The 22,175-nt window shown below is 43.5% G+C and overlaps 1 protein-coding gene across 1 annotated transcript in view; it reads right to left on the bottom strand.

The window, feature by feature from the left end:
- CACNG1 (calcium voltage-gated channel auxiliary subunit gamma 1) overlaps window positions 1–22,175 on the bottom strand; it is a 50,313-nt gene that overhangs the window by 13,578 nt on the left and 14,560 nt on the right. Inside the window, exon 2 of the mRNA XM_053299122.1 lies at window positions 3,638–3,712. Coding sequence (XP_053155097.1) covers window positions 3,638–3,712 — 75 coding nt within the window. The remainder of the gene's footprint in view (window positions 1–3,637; window positions 3,713–22,175) is intronic.

The following is a 22,175-nucleotide window of genomic DNA, read 5'->3' as shown; positions in this document are numbered from 1 at the left end:
TTTCAGAGCAAATACCGGCAGCACTGCATTCATAGCGTGGCCAGGAGCTGCTTTCCTTGTCTAAAGGCAGGGAGAGCAGCTCCCGGCCAGCGCTCCAGTCTCAGTGGAAATAAATACCAGACTGCTTTAAATAATCACTTTGGGGGCAAACAGCAGTGTAGGAGTTAATATTTGGAAGGAAAATGGTGGGAAGAGAAACACTTATTCTCCCTTTCCCAGTGTCCTGTGGTCCCAATTAGAGCTAGATACCCACACAGCTGCTTTTGAAAAGAAAAGGAGAGGAGGGGAGGGAAAGATTGAAAACACACCTTTTAACAAAGTGTTCCCATGAAGTCTAGTTTGATTAACTTCTGTCTGAAAGTGTGTGTGTGTGTGTGTGTGTGTGTGTGTGATGTGCAACACACCTTAATCATAGAGCTGTTCTGTCCTGTGGCTCTAATATGCCTATTGAATTCAGAATGCTGCACAACCATAGTAAAACTGCTTGGACGTAGCAATCTAGTAATGAAACATTGTGCCATAAAGCACGGCTGCTGACAAGGGCAGTAGAAGTCAACAGATTGAACAAAGACTGAAAAATGTTCTCATCACAAACCATGATCAGAGGCTCCTCTTTCCTCCTCATACGCAAGGCTGAATTAGCAGACATAACTATGTGTCCCTGCACCAGTTGTTTAGATGGAAGGAGGGAAACCTTGCAAACTTCCCTGTGCCCATGAAGCCCTAGCTGCACCCTTCTGTAGATAGATAGATAGATAGATAGATAGATAGATAGATAGATAGATAGATAGATAGATAGATAGATAGATAGATAGATACTTTATTTTGGTCATTGACCAATGAACAATAACAACATCCAATCAAGTAGTAAGTTCTTTACAAGTTTTACAAACTACGTAGCAAAACTTGGACACATTGCTAGAGACTGTTTCTTTAAAATTGGACAGCAGGTAATCTAAATAAGACTCGTCAGTGTGGCCAGGAAACTCCATTAATAACGGTGAAATAAAATTTGTACGACTACCCTTGTAAAATGTGCAGTAAAGAATTACGTGTGCTGTAGTTTCTATAGCTCCCGAGCTGCAAGGGCAGAGGCAGGCAGTATATGGCAGTTTCTTGAACTTCCCCGCTAGAACTGCAGTAGGGAGTGCAATTTGGCAAGGGAGAGTCATCGCTCTCCTAAATTTTGCTGTGGTTAAACTGTTTAGATATTTGGTAGGCCTTACATGTAAGGACTGATTGCCTATATAAATCCCTCTCTGCAACTTTGCTAATTCTTCTTGCAGTTCTATATCTAAGACACGCTGCTTGATGACCCACCTGGTTTGATCATTCCCCATCCTGATGAGCTCTTCCTAGGGGAGACCATAAGATTGTAACTTGTGTCTCAACGCCACCTTCCATTTCGAGGCGCAACAGTCTACAAGTGTTAGGGGAGCCAAGCCCACTTGGGAGAAGATCAGCTTCAACCAAAACATAAAGATGCTCAACCAAAATCTCATTTCTAATCTAAGGACTCCTGCCTCATGTCTAAGGACAGTGTTGGGGACACAGCATGGTACCTGGAAGATTGTTCTTAAAATTTTAGTTTGTACTACTTCTGCACCATATAAAAGCTGCAAGTAAACTTTAGCTGTAAAAAGTTTTATAGCAACTGGAATGAAAAGGGCTCCCCTGTTAAAGTAAAAGGACCTGATAGCGTTAGCTGATTGCTGAGCATTTTGGATTACGTCACTGAGGTGCACTCGTCGGCCTCCTGCAGAGTGAAAAACAACTCCAAGATATTTAAAGATTCTCACTTGTTCAATTATGTGGCCACTCATAGACCATAAATGAGTCTTGGGTCGTTTGGCAAAGACCATCACCTTCATTTTCGAATAGTTGACTTCTAGCGCCTCTTCTGCACAGTAAGCACTTAATGTAGCAAGCGCCCGCTCCAGCCCAATTCTGTGCTAGCAAGACCATATCGTCTGCGTATAGCAGAATTGGTAGATATTTATTAGCCAATTTGGGTTCATGGAAATCTGCATGATTTAGGTGGGGTACCAAGGAATTAATATAGAAATCAAACAGAATTGGGGCCAGAATACAACCTTGTCTAACACCCCTTTGAGTCAGGATTTCTGCTGAAAGATGTCCTCTAGCACTGCAACGCACCTTCAGGCAGGAGTCTTCATGAAGTTTATATGTAAGGAACAACAGGCACTTATTTATGGTGGAGTCTAAGTTTTAACCAGAGTTTTCCCCTTGAGATGAGGTCAAAGGCTGCTCTGAGGTCGATAAAAGTCTCATACAGAGCAATCGTGGGCCGTGGGTATATTTCTCAACTAGGTGTTGTAGGATATGAGCCTGGTCAATAGGGGAATGCCCCTCACGAAACCCAGCCTGCTTGGGTGCCAGAATGTTGTCTCGAGTCAGTCTAAAAGTTTCCCATTTAAGTATTTAGCATACAATTTGCTGATGACATTCAAAAGGCTAATCGGGTGATAATTACCTGGCTCATCTCTTTCCCCTTTTTTGTATATAGATACTATAATGGTGACACCCCAATCTTTAGGTACTTCTGCAGTACAGTCTATATAAGTAAAAAGAGAGGCTAATACGGGAGCCTACCATTCCAGATTACTATGAATTGCCTCAATTGTTATAAAATCACTCCCTGGAGCCTTACCAGGCTTAAATTGCTTCACCAGCCCCTCAATTTTGGAGCAGGTGACAGAATCCCAACGTGGCAAGAATTCAATGTCTAGTTCTAATCTAAACACAGAGGGGCCTTCTTCCATGTACAGTGCATGAAAATGACATCCCCACACCCCAGCTGGTATAACTGACGATGGGTTGAGAGGTACTCTCCACGTGGGTTGTGACACGAGGCACCAGAACACTGTTTGGTTCTTCAGTTTAGTGGCAGCAATCAGATGGTCCCAGGTCTCCCTGATAGCTGATGTTTTCTTTCCCCTTAATAATTTTCTTCATTTCATTCATGTTTCATTCATTTCATTTCATTCATGTTTCTTCATTTCTAGTAAATCTTGGGCCGTGTATATGTTGGAACCTTCAGCATATACTTTAAACACATAAATAAGCCGGCAACAAACTATGGGTGAGAAGACAATTTCCCAGTCTTGTTAGATAGAGATTTTGTAGTAGCAAGTACTGGGTGTAATAACTGGATGAAATTGCCATAGTGCTCTAACATAGGGGTCTCAGAAGAGTCGTGCGGCCCACTAATTAAGGCTGTTCATAAACTGCAAGCTTGTAGTGAACTTAGGAGCACAGTTACTCGATTTTGTTGAGTTTTCTCGGTGCAAATGTTGCTCCTCCTCTCTAACCGGGTGCACTGTCCCCTTCCAGCCTAAGATCAGATTCATAGGGAAGTGATCACTTTCGGGGAGACAAATTATGTGAAATTTCCTTAGAGAGGGTCTGTAGATAAGCATACAGATCTTCATTTCTTTCCCTAGAAATGTCACCCAGCTAGCATACTGGAAACTCTCCCTCTGCAGCCTGTTTTCGATTCCTGTGTAGCAGGGAGTAGTGTCCAAGCCTGTTGAATTAGATCTTTATTGTATTAGCTGAGTTCCTACATACAACACAGTGACAACAAAGATATTTCCTTCTTACAAACTCTCCTTACCTCTTTGTGTTGTTACTTCAAATATTTCTGTGCTCTCTCCTGGGGCGAAGTGTGTGAAGTATGAACAGTTGAGCTCTGAAGGAAAATAAAATAAAAATGAATAAAGGTAGGACTTAGCCAGCCTTTCCTCCTCATTTGTTCGTTTTCAGTTGAATGCTGTTTCCATAATTTAATATGGACTAGGGATTTCAAGAAGTTAAAGCAGTGCTTTCTTTTGCATATTTATTTGTAAATATTCTTTTACATAGGTTTATTCGGATGATGCCTGCTACATACTCTGACTGGCAACAACTCTCGAACATTTGAGGGAGAACTGAGAAGTCTTTCCTAGCTCCTCTATCTGAGGTCTTCGATACCAGGGGTTTAATCTAGGATTGTATATACTATATGTCAAGCATCTTTTGCTATTGAGCCATGGGGCCCCTTAGCCCAGAAATATGGCGAACAACTCTAGAACATTTTCTGTACTACTCCTTCTCTATATTGATGATATCTAACTTGAGTCTCTTTTCCCAAGGCTACAAGGTTGCACCAGTCAACATGCAGGAACAGAGCTATGATGGAACAATGAGGGACAAATGTCCCTGGGCCCCGAGAGGGGGGGGCCTGCCAGCGGAGTGACAACCTGCTCTCTGCTCTCCCTTTCTTGCCTTACTGAAGAAGGAGGCATGGCGGGGGGTGGGGGCAGGGGCCCATCTTCACTTTTTGTCCCAGGGCCTATTTCAACCTTGCTACACCCCTGATGACATGTGGCTGGTCCTAAGCATAACTTTAGCCTTATTCAGACGTTGATCACCCTGCTGTCACTGGGTATAGCAGGGTGAAGGGATAGGAAGTCCCACCCCTGGCATGTCAATCAGCCACATGGCCCACTGCTCACACCTACAGCAGGGCATGTCTGAAGAGGGAAAATCCCAAAGCATGATGGTGAGTGCTTCTGTGACTGTGAGACCTTTATCCCCCACCCCTGCCAAAAGTTTCTTTCCTCTCACCCCAAAAAATTAAGTGAGGAGTTGTTCGTCAAGTTTTCCCTCTGTCCACACCTCTGTTACTAACTAAATAATAAAATCTAGAACATTTCAGTGAAGAAAGTATTTTACCAATCCTGTTCTCATTCAACCTCAAAAAAATAAATAAATTATGATATAGAGCAGGGTTTCTTAACTTTGTGCCCCCAGATGTTGTTGGACTACAACTCCCATCATCCTCAGCCACAAAGGCCATGTCTGGGGATGATGGGAGTTGTAGTACAACAACATCTGGGGGCCAAAGGTTAAGAAACCCTGATGTAGAGTGTTCTCATTTTATAGGTGACTAAAGAGAGGATGATAACAATGTGTTTAAATTCTTCAGCAAAGATAATAGCTAAGTAATGATGAACTTTTGATGTAAGCAGCTGGTCAAAGTTATTATTTATTCCTCTGTGCCAGACTACATTTTCCTCATATATGGTCAGCTATTTGGTAGCTAACATTCCTCATGGTGCTCCACTTGTGGAAATTACTCTTACTATGTCTGTGATGCCATTCTTTCCTTGCTATTGTGTATTGAACATTGTTGTTTAATGTCCAACTATTTCAAAAGTGTAAGTGGATCTTGGCTTGAAAAGTGACGTTGCAGGATTTGACAAAATCACAGGAGATGGTTTGGTGTGAAAATATTAACATAACACATGAAAGCAGAGGTTGGAAGAAAAGTTATTCGCAAGAGTGTTGCAGGAGGCAAACTGAATGACTCATACTAAATTTGGATAATAAGGAACATCAGGTATCTGAGTTTCAGAGAATGGCCTTCAACTGTTGCTTTCTTCCCATGCATTCTGAAATGTGTGTCTTCTGTTTGTGGTGTACTGGGGTGAACAGTGAAGGACAGAGCCATCAGGTTTTTTAGTAGATGTTAGCACTAGAATTATGACCCGTGTATATTGTTGCTTGGTGGGTGTTCTGTTGAAGCGCAAGGGAAGATAGTCAACAAGCTGATCTGAACAGCAATTTAGGTTGTGACTGTGAGCTCAATTGTCGCTTTCTACGGAGAAAGGGTACTTTCTGCTCTCGGCTGTATATCGTTGAGCGGTTAATGGAAGGAAAGTATGGGAATTTTAAAATGAATGAATACATGTTTTTCACTTGGAATGGCTACAGATTGTGCAGTTTGATATTCAGTAAAAACATTAAACAGTCCTCAAAACAAGCATTGAAATCCAGGTGTCAGCATGTACATGGGTTGGCAGGGGGCAGATTAGATGCTGGAGCAGTGGGCCAAGCCCCCATGTTTCCTCCTATTAGTCCCTTCCTGCCCTACTGTATATTCTCCCCATCATTCTTCTCACCAATGCTCCCCTTGCAGAATGTATTTACAGTGGTGGCACCAGACAAAACGTGAGGAGGGCACAGAAGGGGCAAAGTACATTTCTGGGTGGGTGAGCTGCATTCCATATGCTATTTCTGAAATAGAAATGGGGGGGCAGCTGGGGAAAACTAATTTTCTGGAGGAGTGCTGGACCCTTTTCACCCCCTTTTGAAGCCACCCTTGGGGGGTGGCTCCTTATTATTCATTCATTCATTCATTCATCTATTTATTTATCTATTTTTTGAATTTATATACTGCCTAATATTAAAATCTCAAGGCGGTGTGCAGAATTAAAACATAATTAAACAGAATTAAAACGTAAAATATAATATAAAAGATTTAAAATTTATAAAAAGATAAAAATCATAATAGATAAAAACACATTAAAATTTAAAAGTTTAGTCTCAGTTGAAGGCCTAGCAAAATAGGTATGTCTTCAGGGTCCTCCTAAAAACAAACAGAGAAGGAGATGCTCTTATTTCAGCAGGAAACGTGTTCCAAAGCTCTGGGGCAGCCGCAGAGAAGGCCTGGTCCCAAGCTGGCTGCAACCGTAATTGAACCTCTCCAGATGATCTTAATAGGCAACAGGGTTCATGACAGTGAAGGCGCTCTCTTAAGTACCCTGAACACAAACCATTAAGGGCTTTATAGGTAATAACCAACACTTTGTATTTCGTTTGGAAACATATCGGCAACCAGTGCAGTTCTTTTAGTATCGGTGTTATATGGCCCCTTTGGGTAAACCCAATCTGGCTGCCACATTCTGTACCAATTGTAGTTTTCAGACTATGTACAAAGGCAGCCCCATGTAGAGTGCATTACAATAGTCAAGCCTAGAGGTTACCAGCATATGTCCTACAGTTTCAAGGTCATTTGTCTCCAGAAATGGACGTATCTGGCATATCAGCCGAAGCTGATAAACAGCACTCCTGGCCACTGCCTCAATGTGAGAAACCAGGGAGAGTTTGGGATCCAGGAGCACTCCCAGACTACAAACCTGATCTTATAGTGGGAGTGTAACCCCATCCAGAAGAGGCAGATCTAAGCCATCTCTCGGATCCTGACCCCCTACAGACAGTACCTCCATCTTGTTTGGATTCAACTTCAATCTTTTATCCCTCATCCAGCCCAACATCACCACCAGGCAGGCACTTGGGGGTGTGTGTGTCATGCCATTTCCTGATGAAGTTGGTACGGAGAAATAGATCATGATATTGATAGCATCCCAGACCAAACTTCCTGCCAATCTCTCCCAGCGGTTTCATGTAGATGCTAAAAAGCATTGGAGACAGTATGAAGCCTTGTGGAACCCCACACTTTAGCTCTCACTTTTCAGAACAACAGCCTTCAAGTTACACCATCTGGAATCTGCCAGAGAGGTAAGAGCGAAACCACTGTAAAACAGTGCCACCCAAGCCCACCTCCTTCAAGCGACGCGGCAGGATAACATGGTCAATGGTATCGAAAGCTACTGAGAGATCCAAAAGGATCAGCAGAGTCACACTTGCTCTGTCAATCGCCAATTGGAGCGCATCCATCAGGCCGACCAAGGCAGTCTCAATCCCATAGCCCACCTGAAAGCCAGTCTGGAAAGAATCTAAATAATCTGTGTCATCGAAAACTGCCTGGAGCTGAAAAGCAACCACTCGCTCAATCACCTTGCCCAACCAAAGAAGATTAGAGACAGGTCTGTAATTAGCTAACTCTGAGGGGTCCAATGCAGGTTTCTTCAAATAAGGTCTAATAATAGCCTCTTTAATACATGGAGGCATCCTGCCCTCCCTCAGAGAAGCATTTATGATATTTACCAGTAGGGATGTGCATGAATTGATTTTTTTTATTTGTACCTGAATTGAATCACCCTCAATTTGTTTTGTGTCCGAATCTGCCCCCCCAATCACCCCAGATTCTATTTGTAGCCGCATTTTTTGAATCTGAATTGATTCAGATTTTTTAAAAAGGGTCCAAGGGCCAAAAGAGCAGGGTGGGTGGTAGTTCTGAATGAGTGGAAGCTACCACCCAGATTTCAAAGAAATTGGGCAAAGGGGTGATTTTTAAATAACTTTTGAAGTTGGTGCATATTTAAGCTTTTCCCCATAGGGAATAATGGGTATTTCAGCAGCCCCATAACTCCCCAGGGAACAACAGGGTGGCCCAGAGTGGGTTGTGGTGGGTGGTAGTGCCCAATGGGTGCAAGGAAGGTACCACCCAGATTTTAAAGGAATTGAGCAAAGGGGTGATTTTTAAAGAATTTAAAGTTGGCATGTCTTTGGGGCAGATTTGGGGCAGAAAAGGGGTGTTAGGGGCAGAAGGGTGGGTCAGGTGGTAGTGCCCCAATGTGTGCCTGCTACCATCCAGATTTCAAATAAATGAGTGAAAGAGAGATTTTTAAAGCATTTCTGAAGATTGTGCATATTTACAGGTAAGCTTTTCCCCATAGGGCATAATGGGGATTTCAGCAGCCCCATAACTCCATTTGGGGGGCACCAGGATGGCTTAGAGAGAGTGGTGACATAGGGTGCCAACCACCCCCAAACCCACGAGCCCATGGGGCACTGGGTTTTGTGGTTTCTGAGGTATTCTGAGAGTAGATTCTCTGGTAGCAAATGAGTGCTACTCTCTCCACTCTCATTTGCTACCAGAGAATCAACTATCAGAACACCTCATAAACCACAAAACCCAGTGCCCCATGGGCTCGTGGGTTTGGGGGTGGTTGGTACCCTATGTGCACTATGCCACCACTCTCTCTGAGCCACCCTGGTGCCCCCCAAATGGAGTTATGGGGCTGCTGAAATCCCCATTATGCCCTATGGGGGAAAGCTTAAATATGTACATTTTTTAAAAAATTGGGAGGTAGCTTCCACCCATTGGGCACTACCACCCAACCCACTTTGACCAAAAAATGGAAGTCCAAATCTCTGAATTTTTTGGGTCCAAATCTGGGGTGATTTGTTTTGTACCCAAATCTGGACAATTGAGGACAGGGGTGATTTGTTTTGTATACAAATTACCCGAATTGGCCAGATTCAGGTACAAATAATCTTCTACCCAAATCTCTTTACACATCCCTATTTGACCTTTCTGATAATAGGACTGCCAGATAAAATAAGCCAAGTTGGGCAAGGGTCAAGAGAGCAGGTGGTGGGACGTACAGTCTGAAGCAGTTTGTCCACATCTTCAGAAATAACAAACTGAAAATGATCCAATTCAATCCTACAAGAGGGGTTGCTAGGCACCTCTAGGATAGACTCTACAGTAAATGTGGAGTCTAGTTCAGTGTGAATACACAATATTTTATATGCAAAAATGTTGTTAAAAACGTCACAGCGAGTGACAGATGGTTCCAAGTTCAAATTCAAGGCGGCGGGGGGAGGGGAATGAACTAGCCCCCTCACAACCCTAGACAACTCAGCTGGATGTTAAGTTGAGAACAAATGTGGGCAGAGAAGAACCGCTTCTTTGCTGTCTGCACTGCCAGAGCATAGATCCTCAACTGAGCTCTCTGTGACAAACCATGGGAGTTGTGCCGACTCTTCCTCCACTTGTGCTCTAGTCGTCTACCTCACCACTTCAACTCCCGCAGTTCATCCGAATACCACGGGGCTGACTTTAAAGCAGGTTGGAGAGGACGCTTAGGAGTGATTATGTCTACCACCCTAGTAAGTTCATTATTCCATATTTGCACCAGAGCATCAACAGAATCACTAGCAGAGCCAGCTGGAAACCCTTCCAAGGCTTCTTGGAATCCTATTGGGGATTCCAAGGAGAAATCCTTATTTCTTCCATGGGGAAAGAAATCCAAGGGGAATCCTTATGGCGGCTTCTCCCTCTTTCCCCCATTACCTCAAGAGCAACCAGAGAGTGGGAAGCTGGATGGACGAAATTCAGTAGTACCACTTCACACTCCTTAGATTAGAATATTCTCTGGATAAAACAGAAGCCATAGGGGCCTACTTACCTGTTCCTGTCAGTTCCCTCCTTATTTTTTGAAAGAGGATACAAGGGAGAAAAGGGGCAGAGCATCAGAAAAAAGAAATAAAGAGGAATGAAGGGCAGGCAGATATGTATATGTACTTTGATGGAATCATACGCGTACTATTTGCTCAGACTCCATAGGCTGCCAGCTGGTGACCCCACCATGACCATGCACAACTGTTGTAATGTGGTATAGACTAAAGCCCCTTTCAGATGTTACAGAGGGCTAAATGAATGCAGGTGAGGAAAGCTTCATAGTGGCAGCAGGCTCCTCCTCCTGGCATACATGTTTCCTGTAGAATGTATGAAGATAACCTTCCATTCTAATGTGTGAACATTGGGAGAGTAGCCTGTGGCCACATTGCCACCCTCACCACCATTTATGTTCATTCATTTTGCCCTCTATAACATCCGGAAAAGGGCTAAAGTTCTTGTTTTGTATAAACTGACTACGATCTCATTTCATATACATAGCAGGATAAGAAGAATTATGATTAACATTTTCATCACAAGTTAAAGTTAAATATTTTAAATAAGGGTGGCTGGAACAGATGACATTGATTAAAATAATAATAAGAAGAATTAATCAATGTATGTCTTTGAACTGCAAAAATTCAATTTATGTCAGGCATTTCATTTTTTTTAAAAAAGGATAAATTATTTGTCTTTTCACTTGGCTAGGGGAAATTGTTATATGTATTAAGGAAAGGAAAGATAAGGTTGTGTTGTTGAGTCGGTGTTGATTCCTGGTGACTACAGAGCTAGGTGGCCAGATTTGGCTTTAAAAAAGCCAAATTCTGGCTTACGGCCCATTTGACCCATGAGTATACCCCTTAGGTTCTGGCAACTCTGCTACAGAGTCATGTGGTTTTCTTGGTAGAATACAAGAGTGGTTTACCATTGCCTTCTCCCGTGTAGTATGAGATGATGCCTTTTGAACACATTCCTATATCCCTGCTGCCTGATATAGGAGTTTCCCACCCATATTTTGAGATGTTTTAAACAACATCTGAAAACCCATCTTTTTAACCACGCTTTCTCAGCCTTTTAAAATTTGTTGGTTTTAATTTTGTGATTGATTTTAAATTGTTGAATTGTTTTAACATTTTATATGTGTTTTAATTGTTTTATGTTAACCGCCCAGAGATGAAAGTTTGGGTGGTATATAAATGTGATAGGTAGATAGATAGATAGATATTCTGGGAAACACACCAGTGGCTGCTCTCTAGGCAGATTGCTTCCATGCTGCACCATTAGGTGGCTTCTATAGTTATTAAACAGCCTAAAAACATCTACCATGTAATTTTAATGGCATAATAAATCATCAATATGACAATTATGTGGCAAAAAGAGTTTAATCTGATGTATTCAACTGCATTTAACTGCAGATGATTTTAAAATTGGTGAGTAATGGGCATTTCCTCTTAAGGTATGGCAGCCTTAGGTTTGAGGAAAATGCAGCCTAGGGATCAACAGCCTAACACATTCTGCTACTTCTAATGACAGTTCTTAGCACCATCAAATGGAAGCATCCTACAAATAAGCATAGAAAATAGCATACTGTTCCAGAGTCCCATCCTGAGCACAGAGAGCTGTTCTAAGTGGAGCTGCGTATAGCTTGAAACTCTATCCCCAACAGGTGGAGGCAAGATGTGAATGCTGGAAGAAATAGCTACCACCTCCATTTTCCAATGGATGTTTGTGAGTGGATGAATAAGATGGAAGCACAGAGAGAGAGACTGGCACTGAATGTTGCCATTTGTAAAATTAGACAAGGGTCCTATTACATGGAACTCATATTTTGGGTCTCTTCAATTGAAGTTTTGATAGGCAGGTATAGTTGAAAAAATAAGCTCATACTATTTGTTTTTTGAATGGGATGTTGCCCTTTAGATCTCCCACTGAAGATGGGAAAAGGCTGCTTCAGCCATTCCCTTTGGGTTCTGCCATCCAATCTGCTTCCTCACCAGCTGGGCGACATGCCTATAGACCAGCTCACCACAGCATGTGAGGGCCAGGATAGATAACAGAGTGGTGGTGAGTTGTGTAGGAGCCATGGCTGATGACTGTTTTTCCAACTGGAGATGCAGCGAGCAGTGTCTGATTTCAGAGGTGGCAACTTAATTTGGATGGATGTTATACAATCAGCAAGGTGCCAAAGATATAGGTCACTGGAAATACTGGCTGACATCCTGACTTAATTATTTGATGGAAGTCCTATTGAAATTAAGTAGCCTGAGCAGTACTATTGAATAATTTAGTCTGGATGTCTGCCGCTGTCTTGGCTGATTGGTCTTCATAAATAACCAGGCAAACCTTTCTTGAATGGACAGTGTTAAATATCTTACCTTTACTGTGTGGGGGTAGAGATGCCATGTTTTTATTGGCTCTGTGCCTGTGCAAAAATGACCCATGACATTTTTGTGTTAGAGGCAGGAAACCCAAATGGTGACTCATATAATGATACAAAAAAAAGAAGAAGAAGAAGAAGAAGAAGAAGAATAAATGAAATAATTGACAATTTGTTGTCCTATAATAATATCTCAAAGCCTGTAGTCTAGCATAGTGGTCAGTGATGGAAATAGCTCCATCTGTTTAATTTCTGGCTCCCAGGCCTGCTGTTAAAGACATGAGGCGGGCCAGTCAAACAAGATGGCCACCCTACTTGGGCGTTATCTTTGCTTCATAAAGACACGCACACTTATGATACCGTGCCAAAACAGTGGGAAAATTTAGGTTTTCCTCTCTTCCTTTTCCAGAGACAGTGACATGAGCCAGCGTGATGTAGTGGTTAGAGTGCTAGACTAGGACTGGGGAGACCCAAGTTCAAATCCCCATTCAGCCATAATACTTGCTGGGTAACTCTGGGCCAGTCACTTCTCTCTCAGCCTAACCTATCACAGGGTTGTTGTGAGGAGAAACTTAAGTATGTAGTATACACTCTGGGCTCCTTGGAGGAAGAGCAGGATATAAAATGTAGACAATAAACAAACAAACAAACAAACAAATAAAAATAATAATAATGCCCAAATGGAAGGGAAGGCTCCTGTGACTTATATAGTGATATAGATGAAGGAAATTGATTGGATAAAACATTTCTTACCATGGCACAAAAAGCTGCACATAGAAAAAATTTTTTAACACAGCTATTTAATGTACAACAGCCCAGTCCTTCTTTGTATCTGGTAATCCTAAAAGGCCCACAAAACTGAGATCCTTCACTTAGGTTGCAGATATATTCAGGTTCCACACAGGTGTTGGTAAGTTAATTTGTTTGTGAATAGAGTTTTACACAGCTCCCGAGCAGGGCTTTTAATACAGGCCTGCAGTAGGGTTTCTTCTAGGTCAATGGAAGAAAGGGAGTGAGGAATACGGAGGCTGGGTTACGCTTAAAGGGACAGTGCACAACTTCACAGTTGTATTGACACGGACAGCCCACAACAAATCCAGTCCACCTGAATACAGGACAGTAAATAATTTTGCCTTTGTCTTTAAGGACTCTGGCTCCTAGTTTTTGCTTGACTTCTATGTATTTGAATAGACAGCTCTAACTCTGGAGATCCTCTCTGAAGTAGACCTAAGGGGCCAACCATGATACACTTTTTGTGCTTTTCTAGGGCATTTGCCTTGAGCAACTTTGGACAACAGTTCATTGGACTTTGTTGGTTTGATGTGATTTTGCTTTAGTTTGGGCTGGTTCAAACCTGCTCTTTGTTGTTGAGGCAGGATTGTGAGATCCCATCCAGGATGTGTTGTGTGTTCCATTAATGGTTTTATAGAACAAGAAGACTGGCAGATTCTCCTATCACTGAAGCTTTGTACCTGATGCATGTAACATGTTTGTAAGCTTATTAAATAATGTTACTTTAGCATAAGCCTTTAGATTAGAGCCTCCCTGCCTCTGGATATTTTTAAGTAACATCTGAAAAGATACCTGTTTAATCAGGATTTTAGTCCATATATTTTAGAGTTTCACATTATTTTTATTTATATTTTAAACTGATTTAATTGTTTTAATTGTTTGCGTTTTTGGAATTGTAAACTGCCTAGAGATTTGTCTATAGGGCAGTACAAGAATGTGCTAAAGAAATAAAACAAGCCCTGTAAGAATCACGCTTGCAGCCTGGCGTTTAAACCTTGCATGCTAGTTAGCAGAACTCTATACACTGAAGTTCATGCCAGGCTACTCTCTCTCTCTGTGTGTGTGTGTGTGTGTGTGTGTGTGTGTGTGATCTGCTCTTTGCTCCTTTCTTTCCCTTTTCTTGTTCTTCATCTTATGCTTTCTGCCATTATGCTCCTGATGTCCCTGAGCAGCCTCTCCTACTCTGTCTAATATGGTATTTTTGGTTAACCCATCCCTTGATCCAGGCCAGCTTTTGAATGGGATTTTAGTTACTTGTATTCCAGTCCAGGAGTAGAGGCGGGGCCAACAAATAGCCAGCTGCAAGAGTACTGAAAGAGCAGGCTGCACTTGGCGCTCTGTACATAATATCTATTTTATTAAACTATTAATATTCCTAATTCCACTCCACTGCCTTTTCCGTGCATACCACAACTCTTTCCCTTGGATTCGACATCCATTAAATGACTCCCTTCCCCCCTCCAAATAATTTCCCCAAAACCAGTTTCTTTAGAGTAATATTCTTGGACCACTACTATTGACTTATAATGCTCTGACCATGGACTGTGCCACTTCTATCTTTTGTGCTAAGAACACGGATACCATTTAACTGTGGTCTTGTAGATAATTTAAGTAGTCATAGGAACATAGGAAGCTGCCCTATACCGAGTCAGACCATTGGTCCATTTAGCTCAGTATTGTCTACACAGACTGGCAGAGGCTTCTCCAAGGTTGCAGGCAGGAATCTCTCTCAGCCCTATCTTGGAGATGCCAGGGAGGGAACTTGGAACCTAGATGCTCTTCCAAGAGCTGCCACATCCCCTAAGGGAGACGACTGCTCACACGTCGTCTCCCATTCATATGCAACCAGGGTGGACCCTGCTTAGCTAAGGAGCAAATCATGCTTGCTACCACAAGTCCAGCTCTCCTCCCTTAATTGTCAGAAACATTACACTGTATATACTGCTGCTTCTCTCGTATAAATATTGACTATGAAAAGAAAATATTCCTTGCCATGGTATGTTCATAGGGCCACTCCTGAGGGCTAATTCATGCAGCTATATTGTTGAGTGCATCAGCTCCCTGCCTGAAGTGAGCCAGTTGTGTGCAGAGGCCACTATGCACCAGAGGTCCCCCTCCCCCACATATTGCTATAAAACCACCCCAAAAGTTTGCAGCAATTTCAAGTGGTCACTGTACTCACAGGTAGCCATATCAATGAGGTCTTAATGTTCAGATATTCTATCACAGCTTTGGAAGATCTAACTAATATATCCTTGGATGTATCCACTCTAAGATTCCAATGACTGTGTACTTGCACAAAGGAATAGTTCATCGGTCCTATTGGCCAGAAATTCGTTTGAGAAGTAGAAGGATGACCAAAATCACTTCACCAAACTTTAAAGAAGGCCACAACTTTATTGAAAGTGCTTAACGTAAACACTAGTTCATAGGATCAACACAGATAGCATTGCCATCTGATCACTCCATCATTAGTCTCTGCATTAAACAAGGCATCACAAGCACTCACAAGACAGCAAAGGGCTATGCTTAACACTGGCTCACATACTGCTCAAACCTTGTGCACATTGTAACACAATAAGACTATTCACACAACCAGCAGGTGGGGAGGGCGGGGGAGCAGCTGCGCCGTAGCTACTTTCTACCCAGATGACCCCCTTGCTTGCGTGGCCCTGTGACTTGGCTGCTCACACAAGCGGCACTCGCTGAAGCCATGTGGCTTGCTGGAGGCCATCCTGACCTCTGGGAATCCCACAATGCACTGAGTGCGGTGCATTGGGGGATTCTTCTGTCAGACTGGTGCTCTAGGCACCCGTCTCTGTGTCTGCTCGGGCTGCAGGCAGCCCGAGAAAACACAATCTTGGTACCAGGCGGGTGTGTGTGCTAAGAGCTGGGGGGAAAGCAGGCTTAGGCCGGGCGGGAGTCACTGGCATAGCAAGGCAGGCAGCGGCCCCTGTTCAGCCCGCCACTGCAGCCTTACCACCCAGCCATGCCCCCTGTGTCTGATGTCACACACCCTGCATCTGATGTCAGAGGCAGGGGCGTGGCTGGCCAAACACAGAAATGGGTGATCCCATTTGCAAACTGCTTCAGAGGCCAGTACCGGGTTTCCAGTGTGGACGGGAGCACCTGTCCCTGCTTGGAAAAGCAGAGACACACATTCCCGGCCAAGCTGGGAACCCTACACTGGCTGAAGCTTTTCACAAACGGAGCTTTGGCACAGGGGCATGGCTGGGGCACCAGGAGCGGCTGCAGGGGTGTGGCGGCCCAGGTTCTTCGACCCGTTAGGTCAATGATGGCTATGGCCCTGGTAGGAGCACCAGGATCAGGAGCAATCCTGGCACTCCACATGAGCAGGCTGCCTTAGCCTGGGTTAGGCTGCTCACGAGAACGGCCTTAATGTGTATGCAGTGGCACAAGTGCACTCTTGTGAACATGCAAACGTTTTGCAAACACATTTTGCACAATAGGATGGTCATTATTTCCAATGTCTCTATTATTGTGCAAGCAAATTTATGCAATTTTTTTGCATGTGTGAGGTAAGAGCTCACTTGTGCAACCGCGTGCACTTTATGTATGTGCACAACCGGTCTAATTGACTGCTCTCCAGCCTGGGTAAGAGCATGTAGAATTTAGTCAACTTAAATGTCAGCTCACTGTTACGTAAGAATAAAATGCAGTGAGTCAGAAGTGTAAAAATAAAATTCCTAACCTGAGTCTTGGAGGATCTAAACTCTCTTAGCACCATTTTAAGCCCATCTGGGAGCCTGAACTCCCTGTCAGTTTCCAAATATGTTTACAACAGATTGTTTAGTTGCTAAATTGAAGTGCCACTTTATATCCAAAAGAGGGATTTCAAAGTGATTTCAAAACACTTTAAAAACAGAGCCATAAAACCACTGAAAACAATCTAATTCCAAATCGACAAGAACAGCAGTCAAAAGCAGCTACAGCAAAACCAAAGGTATTGGCAGCCTGGGGCACACTTTAGCACAATGTGAGTTAAACCTAACCTCAGTTTCCAGCCCAGAACTGCCCCAAAGAACAAAACGTCTTCATACATCTCTATTATAGAGAAGCGACTCTTAAAGGCCCTCGCTTATGACAAAGTTCAGAGAGGCAAGTGGGGACCTGACAAGGAAGGCAACAAACAACCTGAAGCAACAAAGGGTCAAAGGAAAAGGCATACAAGCCCTCTGCAAAAGGTATACATACCCCCTGGCAAATGCCCACTAAGGTGCTTTCCAGACTAGCTGCTGGAACAGCAGCAAAATGCCTCCATTCAGGCAAGTCACATTTGGAACGTAAACAGCAGAGGGAGCAGTCTCGCTGCAACTAACATCCGGAAAAAAGAACAACTTTTCCACACTGGATGTACGACGTCCTTGCTCTATATCGCAGCGATTAAATTCGCAATAAGGCATTGGAAATGTGAATGGCACCCTGCTGTCCCTGTAGGCACTGCGGTCAGGGGCATATCTGGGGTAGAGCAGGCAGGGCACATGCCCCAGGCGCCACTTGAAAGGGGGGTGCCATTTTTTAAAATGGAAATTTTTTTAAATGTCCACCGAAAACAAAATGGCCATCGTGCATGCTCAAATGGCCTCTACAAGGCCCTAGGCTATGCCAGGCCTCGCAGAGGCCAATTGAGCATGTGTGGTGGCCGTTTTGTTTAAGGCAGCCATTTAAAAAAACAATTTTTAAAAATAGACACCACACATGCTCAAATGATGGCTGCGAGGCCCTCAGCCCGGGATGGGCTGCAGCAGTGAATGAAGAGGCCAGCGGGGGCAGGGGGAACCTTTGCAGACCCCCCCCATAGTATTTGGGTATTTCATGAGCCCCAGCATACTGAAATTTGTAGTTTTACAGCATTTTTTGGTCTGGCTATGTCCACTGCTAAATAGTTCTTGAAATATTAAAAGATGAATGAGCTTGACTTGTATTTTTCAGCTGATATTATGGTAAAGTTATCTGAAAGATGGGTGTCAGATGTTTGGACAGGGGGTGCAATTTCAGTGCTTGCCCTAGGCGCTGTTTTCCCTAGATACGCCTCTGACTGCAGTGTCAGGACACACAAAGTGTGGAAGCACACTTCCGAGATATGTCCTGACCCCATTGTAGGGTCTAGTCTGGAAAGCGCCCAGGGCAGGTTTAAGGGTTGGAGAGGCAGGCAACTGAAGTCACTGGTAAAGGCAGGACAGAATATAGTGCAGGGGCTTAAATAAAGTCCTGCTATAAGAGCATGGTTATTTAATGGTATCTGCATGCTCGGTACAGAACCCAGGAGTGGGAAAAGTCCTTGTGTTCAAACTTGGAACCTAAATAACAGCTGCTTGTCCCCCCCCCCCCGCCCAAGTTAAGCATCATTTTGTAACATGTAGGTTCTTGAGGACACAAACCACACCACCCAGGACAGACTTAAGAGGATTTGATGGCCCCCAGCGGGTGTGGAGGCCTTGGACCGGCCTTGAAGTCTAGAGGTAAGAGCACCTCTGTCTGTAGTGCACAAGTAGGCCTAAGAGAAACAAATTAATGCCAAATAGTAATGGACTGCATTTAGTGGTTGCCCTGGACAGTTAAGAAATGATGCAATGTCATTCAGTTCAAGATGAAATGTGCAGAATATTACGTGCGTCACTGCAACTGGAAATATATATTTGCCTTAAATCTTGGAGTAGGGTTAAGAGATCAGTTTTAGGTGCATATGGGGAACTCCTATGGGCAAAAAAGATAGTGCTCCTTTAAGAATCAGAAAAGGATGACAAATCCCAAGAGAGCACCACCTTCATAAAACAGGCCAGAAAATCCAGAGTGCCTGTCTGGACAATTTTGCTGAGAAGCAGACTGGGGGATCTGGCACCACTTTGTTAGTTTGCAGTGGACTAGTGCTGAACATGTTATGAGAGACTGTTCATTATGCATTTACATTACAAGAGTGGGGGAGGGAGTTCAGTGTTCATGTGATTATTTGTTCAGGCTGTGGGCCATAGTAAAACTGCATACACAAATTAAAAGAAGAAAGGAATCACTACTCTCTCTCTGTGTGTGTGTATCTATCTATCTATCTATCTATCTATCTATCTATCTATCTATCTATCCCACACTTGCTGCCATGATGGCAAAACAGGCAACTTTCCTGACAACATTTCTGTCATTATTTGCTAGTAGCAATTCAGGTTTTTTGTTGATCCTTTTCATACAACAGCTGTTCTATGGCTTTAAATCTTATCTCCTTGTATAAAGGGCAATACACAACTAGTGAGGCAGGTCTTTTGCAATTCTTTTGCTGCATACTCTTGAAATCATAATCATAATCATAATCATAATCATAATCATAACAACATTTATATCCCGCTTTTCCTCCAAGGAGCCCACTACATACTTGAGTTTCTCTTTCACAACAACCCTGTGAAGTAGGTTAGGCTGAGAGATGCGTGACTGGCTCAGAGTCACCCAGCTAGTTTCATAGCTGAATGGGGATTTGAACTCGGGTCTCCTGGTCCTAGTCCTGCACTCTAACCACTACACCACGCTGAAATGGGATCACAGGTGGTATTACCAGGTTTTATACATTTTTGCCCCCACTGTAATAATGCATAATACTTGCAGCAAATAGATACCCATTATTTTGAGTTTATTTCTGTCCAGGATTTCTTACTTGCAGATAGGGGTGTGTACAAAACGAAAGTCGGAACCATGCCGTTGCTGGCTGGGTGGCTTGCTCTCACTGACCACCACTGTGTTTCTCCAGAGTTTCCCTGGGCAATATTATTGCATGAGCCTCCATGAAGATCTAATCTCCTCCCCCATGGAAGGGCATCATGTTAGTTTAGAGTGAGCATCCACCAGGAAGGCTCTGCTTGTGTCCACAAGAAGGGAGCAAGAGGAGTAGGGAGTGCAGCCACCGCAGACTTAATAGTCAGAAATCCCTTCAGACCTCTTATATTAGCCATACAATGCCAACTGGTTTATGATTAGAAAATATTTTAAACTTGGCTATAAATTGCTAATGTAGTATACAAACACATATTTCAGATGCAAGAAAATGTTCTGCCATGGAGGTATTAATGCTCATGTGGGCACAATACTATTAAGACACAATGCGATTGAATAGTGGTCAACAACACTGCTGTAGCCCTGTGTTGATGCTGTAGTCCAGGCCTGCTCAACTTAGCCCCCCCCCACTTGTCTTTGAACTACAACTCCCATAATCCCCAGCTACAGTGGCCAATAGCCAGGGATTATGGGAATTGTACGCCAACATCTGCAGGAGGGCTGAAGCTGAGCAGCCCTGCTGTAGTTCTAGGTCTGAATAGCGCTAGAGCATGAACAACAGAAGTTATTCCAAATTCAGCACCATAATTAGAATTTAACTGAAAGGCTAGCTATTGAATTCATGTTGAAGCAATCAGGAATTACTCGAGCAGCCTCATGTCATGAAATTACCATCTTGTCCCAGATTTACTCCCTTTGGCCTGGGACTGGATTTGAATTAACTTTGAAGAAATGAATTGAACACTCCTCTACAATGAATGCATGCCTGAGTGATTGGCTTAGAATAATAGTCATACTATAAACTTGCTTTCATTATGAAGACACTTTCAGTGTGACTCACTGCTCTTGGGAATATCTTCCTGAGCAGAATCCTTTATTGTTCATCAGAATAAAGGCACCAGTCTCTACCAATGTTAAAAATGATTTTTAACAACGCTTGTGATGTTACTCTGTGATAAACGAATGGATTTTGCAATGGATGCAACTTGCCAACACACAAGGTTCATTCAGACAATACCTTCCCGGCCCACATGATTAAAGGAGAATATGTCAAGTGCACACCGGTTGTGACATCTCTCCATGTCTCAATGCCCTTTATTGTGTGGGTGCTGTTCATCGGAATGGCAGCCCGACATGTGCTCCAAAGACTAGTGTAGACGAGTAAGCAGGCATCTACAAATCCACTTGCCAGCTTGCCAGTTTCGAGTGACCCCAGCCCTCTGGTGAGCAGGACACCCAGCACCACACAGATCTCACCAGAGGTCGCAGGCATATTAGAGAAGGTAAGAAACAGCAGGAATCTTTCCTGAGCAGTAGAAGGGGGCTCCCACTGTTTCTTACTAGGGATGTTCATGGAACTGGCGGGGGCCAGTTCGAAGGTAGGGGGGATAACTTTATTAATGTGGTGATTCTCTTTATTTAGCATGGGGAGAGTAACTGGCCCTATTCACTGTGCAGTACCTCCAGTGATTGTTTCTTTTTCGAGTGTGAGCCTTTTGGGGACAGGGAGCCATCTTATTTATTATTTCTCTGTATAAACTGCCCTGAGCCATTTTTGGAAGGACGGTATAGAAATCGAATAAATCATCATCATCATCATCATCATCATCATCATTTATTTATTTGATTTCTATTTTATTCAAATAATAAAAAGTTGGATCCCTTTCCCCAAAGGGCTCACAATCTAAAAAGAAACATAAGATGGACACCAGCAACAGTCACTGGAGGTACTGTGCTGAGGTAGATAGGGCCAGTAATTCTCCCCCTGTTCAGTAAAAAGAATCACCACGTTAAAAGGTACCTCTTTGCCAAGTTAGCAGGGGTTTAAGGGTGGGAAGAGTGCCTTAACGTCCCCCCATCATGTTTCCCCCACCGGTGCTCACCTAAACACCAGTCCAGCGGGGGGGGGGGCGTGTACCTTCCTGCCACCCCATCCACTCCTTGGACTGGAAGTGACCGGAAGTAGTGGGTATGTGTGCACATCCATCCCCACCCTTAAAGTTATCTTGCCCACCCTCAAACCCTTCAAACTGCCGGGTGTTCGAACCTGTTTGGAGACCCATAAAAGGGCCTCCGAACAGGTCCGTGCACATCCCTCTTTCTGTCCATCTTCAAATATCTGTGCAAATGATAGCTTCTCTCCTAAGCCCTTTGCCTGAGTGCTAGAAAAGGACTCGAGGGGAGTTAGAGGACAGGTGGTGACCACAAATAATGGTTGGCTAGTGAATGAAGTCTAAATTTGCTGATATCTGCTACTCAGTGATGGAGGGATGTGGAGAAAGGGTGTTGGATGGA

The sequence above is a fragment of the Hemicordylus capensis genome, chromosome 2 (genome assembly GCF_027244095.1).
Source record: "Hemicordylus capensis ecotype Gifberg chromosome 2, rHemCap1.1.pri, whole genome shotgun sequence".
In the NCBI taxonomy this organism is placed as follows: Eukaryota; Metazoa; Chordata; class Lepidosauria; order Squamata; family Cordylidae; genus Hemicordylus; species Hemicordylus capensis.
This window is presented reverse-complemented; position numbering and strand designations above follow the sequence as displayed.